The following is a 12,750-nucleotide window of genomic DNA, read 5'->3' as shown; positions in this document are numbered from 1 at the left end:
AGTGATGGCCAAGTGTGTTTGTGTGGGGATATTCTCATATAGAACAAAATAAAATGTCTTCAAGTCAATAATTGTACATGAGAAAGATTAGCATATGTACATGCCACACAAATATTATAGATAGTACTTCTGTGTAGAAGAGTTCTCCTTCTGCTCCATTGCTGGGAAACTCACCAAGGGCTTCCAAGATGTTTTGCTGTTCATCTTTTTCCTTTCAGTGCCCAATGAAGCTAATAAATGTCAAAATGTATACATAGAAGCTAAATATAGATGAGATGCACTGCATTTACCTAGATGAAAATGTGTCTGTGAACTTTAGACCGATGTTGCCAAATAGAACTTCAATTAATGAGACATGTCTTTCATTCAGGATATGGCAATGGTACACTTTTATCAATGTAACAAGATGTATTTTTTCATTTGTTTGAAGTTTTATTTCAATATAACCTATGTGCAGTCCTGAATGGAGTACTTTGCAAAGGGTGGACTGGTCTTTTAAAGGGCTGGATTCTATCCCATAATGCAACTACAAACCATGCAGCCGATCATTCCACACTATGCAAAATACTCTAGGCTTGAGAATGTAGAGCTTTGCTAGTTGGGAAGAGGATGAAATTCTGGGAAAAAAAATCTACATTATGTGTATTTCTATTAATATTCTGTATATGTTATGTGATTGTATGCTTTTGTGTTTATGCTGGTCTGGCCCTTATCTGTATCTAGTCTGAGATAATGTTCTTGCAGTTGTTTTTGTGTACACATTGTAAGGTTAATCTGTGCATGTTCGTTTTATTTACACCTATATGCTTGTTTAGATCACATTGTTTATAATTATGGGTGAACTTCTGTATCTCTTGAAAGTGGAGTCGGTTAATGTATGTGGCCACTATACACCTAAAATTTAAGTTTCTACCAGTATAAAATGGTGTATTGTAAAGATCACAAATGAGTTGCTTGAATGAGGCATTTTACACATAAAAGTATTAGATATCTACAAACTTCAATCATGTCAAACGTGCATTGCACCTGTATTTTTGATTACTTTGGCCAAGGAAGCAGCATAATGGATCCCACTCAAGTTAATAAAATAAATGAAATTGCAGAGATGGGATTATTTTATCCAGAAACCCAGATTTCCAAACCTTTGCAGAAACAAAGAGCAAAACAGAGGTGGTGGTGCTGCTGCACAGTTCTATCACACAGGCAGACCTAACCTCCCACTGCCTATGCAGTGCCGAGGAAAAGTTTGACTTTCATCTTTAATGTAATTCACTAGATTTTAGACGTGCTCCAAATTACTAAAAAAAAAAAAAAATCCCATGTCCAAAGTATCCCTATAACCATGTATAAATATGGTTCTCCGTGAGGAATGTAAATGTGGTTTGCACAGTCTTTAGCATTGTATGAATCGAATTAGCTGAGTGTAAGCTATCGTCTTTTGTATGTCTTAGTTGGAAAGTATGGTATACATAGACACATGACTTTTCCACAAATAGAAGGCTTATCTCAAATATTTATTTAGTTTTCATGAGTTTCTTTGTTTGCATAGAAGTTTGGAAATGTTGCTAATTTTGCACTACAATCCAACAACGTATCTTCTGTGCATCCGCAATGTTAGTCCACATAATGTGTTACATCATGTGCATAGTTAAATCACAGCCCTCATTGCAAACCACGACTTCTTGTGTCTTTCAAATGAGGTTGTGTAACATCAGGTAAGTCTTAGACTGCAGCCCTACTTTATGTTTAAGAGCAGCTGGAATCAATTGGTGCTACCTTTTTAGGTCATTGTCACTTACTTACATTTGGGTTGACGATATTCAAATCTTAGATTAATTTTTTTTTTATAGTTTGGAGCAAAAATAAGGTTCCTCCAGCTGACAATGGGACATCAGCTTGGGGGGAGCCAACTGAACCTGCTTCTGGATGGGGGGAAGGAGAAGAGACTGGACCTCCAACACCAGGGTGGGGAAATGCACCCCCTGTAGCTCCCAGTGCCATGAAAACTGGTGAGTCGCACAAAGAATCTTGTGCTATAAATAGCTGATGATGATGATGATGCTATTGTCTTTTTGCTCAATGTAAATTTCTTAATCATATTATTGAAAATATGATTCTCATTCTATTATCTCCATGGTTTCTCCATAGCTTCTTTCTATTGAACTCTGTTCTGTTGGAGATCATTTTAATTTGTGTAAAGTTGCGTAGCTGGTGGCCAAATTTGATAAAATCTCTATCTGCTAACAACCATTGGCTGAGATGATAAAGAACTATCGGACACCATTCAATAGCTTGGGGAGAAAAGTGTTGTTTTCTTTTTGCACAGAAATTCCAAAGTCAAAGTATTGCTTCTCCCTCCCACCTACTGCCAGAACAATAGTGATATCATTTCTGAGATCCAAATTTTGAACTCTTCAGTTATTGTGGGTCGAGAATGTCTTATGGCAGGATAAATCTTTTGTATATGACGTGGCCCTTCCAATAATACATTTCACATAACATCTGTAGGTAACTTGCATCATTTGTGCAACTAGTGGATGATAAAGCAAAAAAAGGTGCATATATTAGAAATACTTAACACTAAAACCAGATGACTTTCTTTGTACGCAGGTACAAAATCTATGCAAGACAGCTGGGGAGAAAGTGAAGGACCGGTGGCAGGGACACGTCACAGCAGCTGGGATGAGGAAGAGGAGGGTGGTGTCTGGAATAGTACAGGATCTCAGGGAAGTGGCTCCTCCCACAACTCGGCAGGGTGGGGCCAAGGAGGAAAGAAACCACAGATCAAGGTGAGGCATCTGCATTAGATTTCTTTTAACAGAAATATATGTGATGTTAAATACTTTCGTGTCAAAAAAGACAAAGGTATTATAGGAGTGATACCTTTATTGGCTAATTCAATTTTTTCTTTATATTTTCTAGCTTTCAGAGCACAAAGGCCCCTTCATGAGGCAATTTTACTTATGAATGACTGAGAAAAAGGCACAATATTTAAGAGCTTTTCCATCAAGAAGTTTGTACAGGGGAGGGTGGAATACATCATTAAGATAAGCTGATGATGGACTTCTTCGTGTCCTGGGTGAAAGCTGTTCCATCTCAGATATGCTGGGCGGCCTGTAGGTTTATGATAAACTGATGTTTGTATAGTCCACAAGTCCATCATTTACAGCCAAGGTCTTGGATACATTCAAATTTGTTCAGACAGTAACGACAGAAAATACCTTCTATCGCTGAGAAATACATTCCTACAACAAGGATACCATTCAATAGTTATAGATGAACAGAGCCACAAGGATCCCAAGGAGTAGCCTCCTGGATTACAAACAGAAGGAGAATAACAGCAGGGTGCCCCTAGTGGTCACTTACAATCCCCACATGAACATCTTGGGGAAAATTGCTGCTGACCTTAAACCCATATTTCAGAAAGACAATAGACTGAAGGAAATATTTCCAGATTTACCTCTCCTTTCATACAAACAGTCTCCCAACTTAAGAATTCTCCTTAGAAGTACCCTCCCATCACCAGCAGAGACTGGCACCTTCGCTTGCAAGAACAAAAAAAATGCAAAACCTGCACCCATGTCCTACCAACAAACACAGTCCACATACCCAACACACAACGGGACTATAAAATCTCTGACACATGGTCATGTACATCCTTCAATGTGGTGTATATGATAGTGTACAAGGTGCCCTGAGGGAATTTACATTGGAGAGGCCAAGCAGAAACTGCCATCCAGGATGAGTCTACAGACACACAATAAAGAAGTGTCTGGACACCCCTGTGGGTAAACACTTCTCTGGACCAGGATACAGTATGACAGATTTAAAAGTCCTAATACTGAAATGTCTTTTTAAAAATGACAGGGAGAGAAAAATATGGGAGTTTAAGCTGATAAGAACATTCCAGTCATTGAAGAAAGGACTCGGCCTAACACCTGGATTTATGACCCACTACATGGACACACTTGTAGGACTTTTTTTCTTCCATCCATAATAAAAATTTCCTTTTTATTACTTTAGCTTATCTTAATGATGGTTTCCCCTGCCCCATGTACAAATTTCTTGATGTAACAGCTCTTAAATATTGATCCTTTTTCTCAGTCATTCATTTGCAAACTTTCCTGATGAAGGGGCCAATGTGCTCTGAAAGCTAGCAAATTTGGTTTTGCCAATAAAGGTATCATTCCTATCATACTTTTGTCTTTTTTGACACGAAAGTATTTAACATCACATAGATTTTTCTGGCTAGCACGGTGCTGCAATAATAAAAAAAATATTTTTTGCTACACAACAGAAATATAAGTGGTGACAGCGGTGTAGTACTTGGGCTGACTTATGAGAGTGCCTATTGTGAATTCTACATTTCCATGACCTGTATTTTTGGTTAAAGTGGATCTGGCATGAACAGCCGTGGCAGCATTTATTTCAATATTCGTCTCCCCAAACTCCTACGTGCTCAATAAGACGTACTTTTTTTGTTTTTGTTTTGTTTTGTGCTTGAGAGGTGAAGGTGTTTGTGTTTTTACAGTACATACCCACCTACTAAATGTAGTTGCTGACACAAGCTGCCCTTTGCTCACAATTGTTGACACATACTCCTCCCATATATTCACTGTAGAAATTAATCAAGTTGAATGTTTGAGGAGCTGCTCTGTCACCCAGTGCTACAATGAAAAATCCCAAATTTGTTCAGTTTTTTATGAAAGTTCTATTTTCTCATTACATGCAAGTGACAGTCTGCTGTAAAAACAGTGCGCCCCAAACAGATCGATCATGTTGTTTGCTGCTAACCGCTGCACGGTCATTGAAATACAATGCCATATACCCCAGCTAAACATGGTCCATTTGCTTGATATATTTAGAAATGGGTGTCGTATTCTGGAAAGTTTTGAATTCTCTTCTCTTGCAGGGTTCCCTGAAAGGGGGAAACAATGATTCCTGGATAAACCCATTGTCCAAACAGTTCTCAAACATGGGATTACTGGTAAGACTGATTCATTGTAATTAATTTATTGTCTGTTCTCACTTTTCTTAGACTCTTCACTCATAGGGGGGTATTCAATTGTTCCTCCGGGCGCCACCGGAACGAGCGCGTTAAAACTATTACCGTTTATACGGTAATTAGTCGCTCAATTTCAGCTTGCGAGCTGAAATTGAGCGAGTAAATTACCGTATGAACGGTAATTACGCGCAATATTACCGTATAAACGGTAATGGTTTTAACGCGCTCGTTACGGCGGCGCCCGGAGGAACAATTTAATACCCCCCATAGGGGCATGTCCAATTCTTAAAAAGTTCCGTGGTGTAAAAACTATTAAAGTTAGTACGGTAAAATCTAGCTGGATTTCAGCTCAGGGAGCTGCAAGCTGAAATCCAGCTAGTAAATTACCGTATTAACTGATTTTCGTAATAACGGTAATTGTGCGCGGATTGCAGAATTTTCGGCGATCCCGCCGACAATTGAATATGCCCCATAATGTTTAACAGCAGTTTTGTGTATGTAATTATAGATGCCTAGTTTAGAGAGGTAGATTGTGCAATTGTAGGCTTAAGTCCTTTAGGAAACAAGTAGAACACTTATATAATAAGCAATATACTTCCCCTAGGACTCAGGTAGCAAATGTTTTTTTTTTGTATTTGTTTTATTTTTGGGGTTGGGGAGGGGAACAGGGTTTTGTCCAGATTAACTATTAACTCTGTTCACATAAACCTGTTATTTGGTTAAATCTTTTCATAGAAGAAATGTGTGGCATTTTGAGATAACTTTACTAGTATTGCTTATAACATGGCACTGTACTATTTGTTTCTGTTAGCGTACTTTAATCACAACTTCCATAATAAAATTTTCACTATGTTTAAAGTACTGGTCAGCTTATTTAGTAAGGTAACAGTAGGAGAGGGGAGCAAGACAAATCACTGAAGTGAGCAGATACAATGCATATTTTTATGTGACACGAACACATGATGCAAGCCTTTCTGCAGCATCTTATGATGTTCCTTACGTACGAACAGTTTAAATTTTTACTTTATTTGTTTTCCTTTTTTTTTCTTTTTTTATGCTTATTTTCATGAAAAAAAAATATAAGTGTGCATTAGAAACGTTTATAATGTTACCGTATAATACTTTTCTGCATGCCTTGGGTGCAGAGTGGATGAATACTTCTGTTCTTATAAACATCTGGCACAGGGTTTGGGTGGAGTGAAAGTATATTAGTAAAATATTTATATTGAGGAAGGAGCTTCTAGTGGTATGGCCAAAATTACTACCAGGTATGGAGGATCCGTTATGGTACCCCTTTCACTAAAATGATGTTTCTCATTATTGGTACCCAGAAGTGATGCCTACGCTTTGTAAGATATGATTTGCAGCTCGTGGTGACCCAGAATTCTAGTGCTGTAGCAGAAATGAAAAATAATGTGATATTAGCCTTCTATTTTTAAGATGTTCAGGCCCTTTAGTACATAGTCTAGTGTTGTGAGTCATTAGCTGTCTTCGGTGTCTTTTGAAAGACTTTTGTGGTCTCAGGTGCTCAGTACCTGAAGAGAATCGGAATCTTTTTGTCTTTAGGCTGCTTGAATAGTATGCAGCCATAAATAGTCTTCTGTTTCTATTGAAGACTAGTCAACTTTTTTTTATTTTCAAATTCGTCTACTGTAAGATACATTGTTGTATGGTTTATATTTCTGGAGAAGTGAAGTATTTTAGAGTGGCACTTAATACTTGGGAGGCATCCTGTCCCCTTTTTTTGTACTGCCACTAATTGATCCCTGCTTTTTTTTTTTATTTTGCTCAGAGCCAAGTGGATGAATCATCTGCTAGTAAGATGGACCACCCAGTCGGTGAGTTTTATGATTTCTTTGAGCCCTGGGCTACATGAAAGCAAGATGACAAGACCCCCTTGCTGCATGGGTACTTTAATAAATATAGGAAGCTCAAATTTTTTTATGAACTGTTTTTGACCTGCAGGTGTTCTTCCGGAAAAGAAGTTTGAGCCGGACAAGAGAAGTGTGAATCTCGGGGATTTCAATGACATGATGCGGAAGGACCGGTCCGGTTACCGTCTGCCCAATTCCAAAGAGATGGGAGCCGCAGACAGCGGACCTTATTTTGAAAAGGTGAGTGTGAACACGTCACGCTGTCAAGAGCACATTTATTAGAACATTGTGCTGTGATACTATGTTTTTGTGTATTTTTTAACTATGAACAAACTTGATATGATTGGCAAGTCATAGCATGGTAAAAGGGAAAAAAATACATTTGGTGAAACATGAGATTGTAAATTCTTAAAACCCAGTTTTGTGGAAGGGTGGCAAACCACATTTCCCCCCATAGTTGATACGCTATTGGGAATTTATCTCTAGTGCTCATAGCAAATGAATGTCTTCAGCTGCATAGCCATTGTCATTTGGTTGATACGGTGTCTAGACACCACTTGAGTTAGGTATATAAACGCTAAAAGCTTGACAAGTAGAAACAAGTTTATGTTCTCTTGGATTGCTATGAGCAATTTAATAATGGAGGAAGAGTTTTAACGCATGTATAGCAGACTTCCTGTTTTTACGTCTTTTGAAGGGCACTGCTGGCATCCTCTCTCTGTCTTGGTCTCTTATATAAGACAACTTGTATTTAAATGGTCCTGCAAACGCAGTGTACACAAGATATTTTAGTATGCTCTAATAATAAGCCCAAGTGATACAACTGTAGTTGTGTATGTTTTTTTTGTATTTTATTGTAATATCTATTAAATGTGTGTTTTTCAATATTTAAAATGTATCATAGATACTAGTTAAAATAGGGGTACATATAATCTATGTTTTAATATTCAAACCATTACTGAATCCATCTTAAAAAAAAATCTACTTTTTAATTTAAAATTCTACCTGCAATTCTCCTCGGATGCATAGACATGTGTCATAGCTTCAAAGTTGTAAAGAAATTAGATTTTAGAGTCTTAAAGGCATCCTGCTAGCATTTGCACTGAACCTAAACCTTGCTGAAAGCACCTAGTAATCAGACCATCCCTAGGTTTTTCAAATCTAAAGTAAGATGACCCAAAAAGTTCCTATGTTGTGACTGAAGTAGATTAAACCACTATCTCAAGTATAACTAACTAGTTTGAATAAATTTACTTTAAGATTGTACACATATTTGTGAATATTGCTTTCCTTGCTTATTTTAATTCACTTTGAGCATATTTTATAGGTTTCATGTGTGAACTTTGCAATTGTTGAATGTGGTGAATTCTTGAGCTTGCTTAGAACACATACATCTTTTATTTGCACTCAATAGATTTCTGTGTCTGTCTCTCCTTTTCCCTCTTGCCTTCTGCTGCATCACTAACCAACACCTACTGACTGGCTTTAGCTGACTTTGCCTTTCTCCAATCAAGACGGGTGCCTTGGGGACGAGGCTCCGTGCTCTCCCTTTTCTCCCTCCCCCAGCTACAAGCTATCTCCCTCCGGCTCCTCGCTACCCTCCGTGGGCCTGGGAGCTATCGGTTCGGGCCTCAACCCCCAAACCTTCGCTGCTAGACAAGTAAGAGCCCTTGTGTACTTTGGATCAAATATGAGGGCAAACTATCAAGCGCTTCACTGATAGAAAATATTACCTCTTCTTTTTGTCAGGATCCTTGCATGCTGTAATTCATGTTAATGGTTATATTACAGGCAAAAAGGAGAATATCTTATATTATGGGGGTTTTGTTTTGTTTTTTTACTAGATATTTTTTTCCCCTCACCCGCAGTATTGTAACAAGACAGCTATACTATTTACTAATCAGACATGCTAATATGAACAGATTAAGTTGCTTAATATAACAAAATTATATTTTATTTATTATGAATGTGAAAATGTAGTTACTATGCTAAAATAGTCCATAGCTTTATAGCAAGTCTCCTACCCCTTTAAACTGCACAATGTCTAGTATTGTTGTGGTCATGTGTGTCAAGGAAAACATTATGATCAAGTTTCTCCCGAAGAGATTTGTACATTTCTAGTGTGTGGATTATTGGATGGCAATTCATATGGAAAACTAAAATAAGTTGCTTAGGGTACAAGTCCATGGAACACAAGATGTAAGCAGGTATTGTCTCTCCCCCAGCCAGAAAGCTTGGCATTTCCGCGTCAGTGGGTTTCAATGTTCTTTGGCAATTAACTCTACTAGATTTCTCCTGACACTACTAATCGGTTAACTCTGCCTTACTAGTTCTCTTGATGTGTTTTTAATATTGCAAGCTTTTTTTTTTTTTTAATTTATTTTTAAATTACTATTGCTATTAATTTGTTCTTTGGCCCCTTGGGGTTGTGCAGTTTTAAAATTTCTGACACATGTAGACACAGGTAGTTAGAATTTGGGTGAATTAATGCTAATTGAAGGAGAAACTATAATGTACAGGTAGTCACAGCAAAGATACAAATGTTCCAGGAAGAACACTAGTAGTGTATGTGCTCTTTGCCTGCTTCTGATTGGAGTGCATTATGTCCTATGCATGCATAAACTTTTAAGCATTTACTACGCGACGAAGTGAACACAATGCTAAATAAATGATTTAATATAGAGGAACTAGTCTGTACAAAAATTCCACTTGTGAGGGCTTCATATATTTAATTCCTTTATTTTATCTGTTTAGGGTGGCAATCACGGTCTGTTCGGTAACAGCGGTGCACAATCGCGTGGCATGCACAACCCTGTGCCATCGCTTAACTCCTCTCCCAACCTCCGGGCACAAGTGCCTCCCCAGTTCCTTTCCCCCCAGGTGAGCTAATGTTTCCTGTATTTCTGTGCAAACCTATCCTTTCCCAACATTGTATTGGATTCTTTTTCAGTTGTGTGGTTTTTTTGGGGGGTTTTGTTTTTTTTTAAATCCGTACTTTTACTGAGCTACTCTTATTTTCTTCCATCCTCTGTCTCAGGTCTCGGCCTCTATGCTGAAGCAGTTCCCTAACAGTAACATGAGCCCAGGACTGTTCAACATGGGGCCCCAACTCTCTCCTCAGCAAATAGCCATGCTGAGCCAGCTCCCCCAGATCCAACAGTTCCAACTGGTAAGTGTGAAAATACTACAAATTAGCCAATATAAAAATATATATCTGTGCATTAGTTAATCTGTTCAAATAAACAATCTGGTGTTGCTGTCTGTAACATGAGTTCAAAAGAAACCCTTTAAGTTGCCTGTAGTAAGTCTGCATCAACTTATTTGGGTATTTTGTATTTAATATAAAGTTCACCCACTATGTTTATCAGACATATATCAAACTGCCTCTGCCGAATGTAATGTCACAAGAAAAAACCTATTCCAGTGGAAAATCTTACTGCATGAAATATAAATGGTAGACTGCTTTCATTGGCATCTTGTTTAAGTAACAAAATTCATATTTTTGGTGCTAAAATTACAATAAAAAGCACCAGAAATCTCTATTCAGATTACTTGGCAATATAGATATGTACTGTGTGCTTTTTAAAGGGCCATTAAACATGAAATACTAGTTGGTTCCTACTAAAGCAATCAATAAGATTGATATGTAAAAGTGTCAGAAACCTACTAGAGAACAAGATACTAATTAGTGTTTGGTTGTTTAGGCCACACCCATTGCTAACAGGTGCATACAGCCATACAATTTGCATAGTCCAATGTTGGCAGTAGAATGGGTCGTACTGAAGAGTTTAGTGACCTTCAATGTGGCACTCTTATTGGGAGCCACTTGTCAAATTTTTGCCCTGCTAGGCCTGCCCCTGCAAGTGCTGTTATTGTGAAGTTGAAAACTCTGAGCAACAACAGCTCATCCATGAAGCAGTAGGACACACAAGAATGGGAGCGCTGAAGCTTTTAGCACATTAAAATAGTCTGTCTTCTGTTGCAACTCTCACTATAATTTGTCAAACCGATTCTTGAGGCATCCACAGCACAAGAACTGTTCATCAGGAGCTTCATGGATTGGGTTTCCATGACCAAGCAGCAACACACAAGCTCCTGCCCACCATCTTCAGTGCCAAATATCAATTGGGGTGCCTTAAATCACACCTCCATTGGACTCTTGAGCAGTGGAAACACATTCTGTGGAGTGATTTATCACTGTTCACCATCTAGCTGTCTGATATACGAATCTGGGTTGGCACATGCCAGGGGAACACTGTTACTTGGGGCTGTTTTTCATTGTTTGGCTATGGTTATTCCAGTGAAAGGAAATCTTAATGCTATAGCATACAATGACATTCTACAGAATTGTGCACTTGCAAGTTTGTGGCATCAGTTTTACTGTTTCAGCATGACAATATCCTCATCACAGAGCCCTGACCTCAACCCTATTGAACACATTTGGTATGAATTGGAGAGCAGAATGCAAGCCCTACCTCACTAATGCTCTTGTGGCTGAATGAATGTAAACCCCGCAGCCATGTTTTAAATCTAGTCAAAATTCCCAGAAGAGTGGAGGCTGTTACAGCAGCAAAGGAGGAACAGCTCCTTATTAATGTCCAATGTTTTGGAAAGAACTGTTCATGAGTCGCATATGGATGTTTGGCTCTCTACATAATTTTGACCTCGTAGTGTTTTTGAGATATGGTGGTCACCATCTGGGTCTATATTCGTTTAGATAAGGTAGCCTAAAGAAATATCAATAATTTCTCTTTCATCCAGTCTGGGGGACACTGCTTACCATGGGTTGTGAAGGGGAGCACGGGAACTGGCACCTAGTTAATCTTTAGCACTGCTGACAGACCCCTCCCCTCTACAATCCCCGCGCCTCTTCCTCCTCAGTTTTTTCTAGGTGCCCAAAGGAGTTGGGCTTATTAGAAATAGCTAGTGATTTATTTCATTTTTCTTTCATCCAGTCTGGGGGACACTGCTTACCATGGGGTGTGAAGGGGAGCATGGGAGTTGGCACCTAGCTAGTTAATTTCTAGCATTGCTGACAGACCCCTCCCCTCCCCTCTACATACCCCCGCCTCTTCCTCTTCCTCCTCAGTTTTTTTTTAGGTGCCCATGGAGTTAGGCACTGTTTTAGTTGCTGCTAGATTTTATTTTATTTTCTTGTTTATTTTGTAGGAGAATATCTTGGGTGTTCTATTATAGAGAGCACACTCACAGAACAGCAGCGCAGGCACTGCTCTGTCAGCTGAGAGCCAGAGGCTCTCGCTGGCAGAGCAAATTAGGGTGCTTGAATACAGAGTGACTAGCGGTCTCTCCGGACCGCTGTCACTCTTGGCGCCTCACCGATAACCGGTGCTGCCTTTAGGCATGGAGGGCCGGTTATCGGAAGAAATGAAATGCCGACGGCCATGTTGGATTCCGCGGAGGAGAGAGGTGAAAATCATCGGGGTGAAAATCCGCTGCGGAGACCTCAATTGAGGTCTCCACTACTCTGCCATATACTATATGTTTTCTTCTCCTCCCCGCTAATGGGGCAGGAAAAGCACTTCAGAGAGACAGCATTATCAGAGGGGGCGAGCTATGATATAGAGCTCCCCTGCTCTCCATGGAAAGTTGGATAAGCCCAGCCTTTTTGGCGCCAAATAGAAGTCCAGGAAAGGACACAGATCAGAGGGAGCAGGCACCAGGCACTGCTGTTGGACTTCTCCCCTGTTTGGGCTAAGTATCTGATTTATTTGAACATATATTATTGTATTGCTGACTGCAAAGTGGGCTAGTGGAAATTATATTATAGTTCTCCCACTTGCCAAGTTATTTTATTTTGGTTTAATAATTTACAAGTATAACTTTTATGCCTGTTCTTTTTTCTTTTTCATA

At 39.0% G+C, this 12,750-nt stretch overlaps 1 protein-coding gene across 5 annotated transcripts in view; it reads left to right on the top strand.

Moving 5' to 3' along the window:
- The window catches only part of TNRC6B (trinucleotide repeat containing adaptor 6B), a 107,226-nt gene that overhangs the window by 71,264 nt on the left and 23,212 nt on the right, over window positions 1-12,750 (top strand). For 4 of the 5 annotated variants that reach the window (XM_075183004.1, XM_075183003.1, XM_075183005.1 and 1 more), the window contains 8 exons: window positions 1,851-2,009; window positions 2,611-2,789; window positions 4,913-4,987; window positions 6,798-6,843; window positions 6,971-7,119; window positions 8,369-8,539; window positions 9,634-9,759; window positions 9,917-10,048. In XM_075183004.1, the coding sequence (XP_075039105.1) occupies window positions 1,851-2,009; window positions 2,611-2,789; window positions 4,913-4,987; window positions 6,798-6,843; window positions 6,971-7,119; window positions 8,369-8,539; window positions 9,634-9,759; window positions 9,917-10,048 (1,037 nt within the window). The remainder of the gene's footprint in view (window positions 1-1,850; window positions 2,010-2,610; window positions 2,790-4,912; window positions 4,988-6,797; window positions 6,844-6,970; window positions 7,120-8,368; window positions 8,540-9,633; window positions 9,760-9,916; window positions 10,049-12,750) is intronic. The other variant, XM_075183008.1, reaches the window with a different exon arrangement.

The sequence above is a fragment of the Mixophyes fleayi genome, chromosome 8, assembly GCF_038048845.1.
Source record: "Mixophyes fleayi isolate aMixFle1 chromosome 8, aMixFle1.hap1, whole genome shotgun sequence".
NCBI lineage: Eukaryota > Metazoa > Chordata > Amphibia > Anura > Limnodynastidae > Mixophyes > Mixophyes fleayi.
This window is presented reverse-complemented; position numbering and strand designations above follow the sequence as displayed.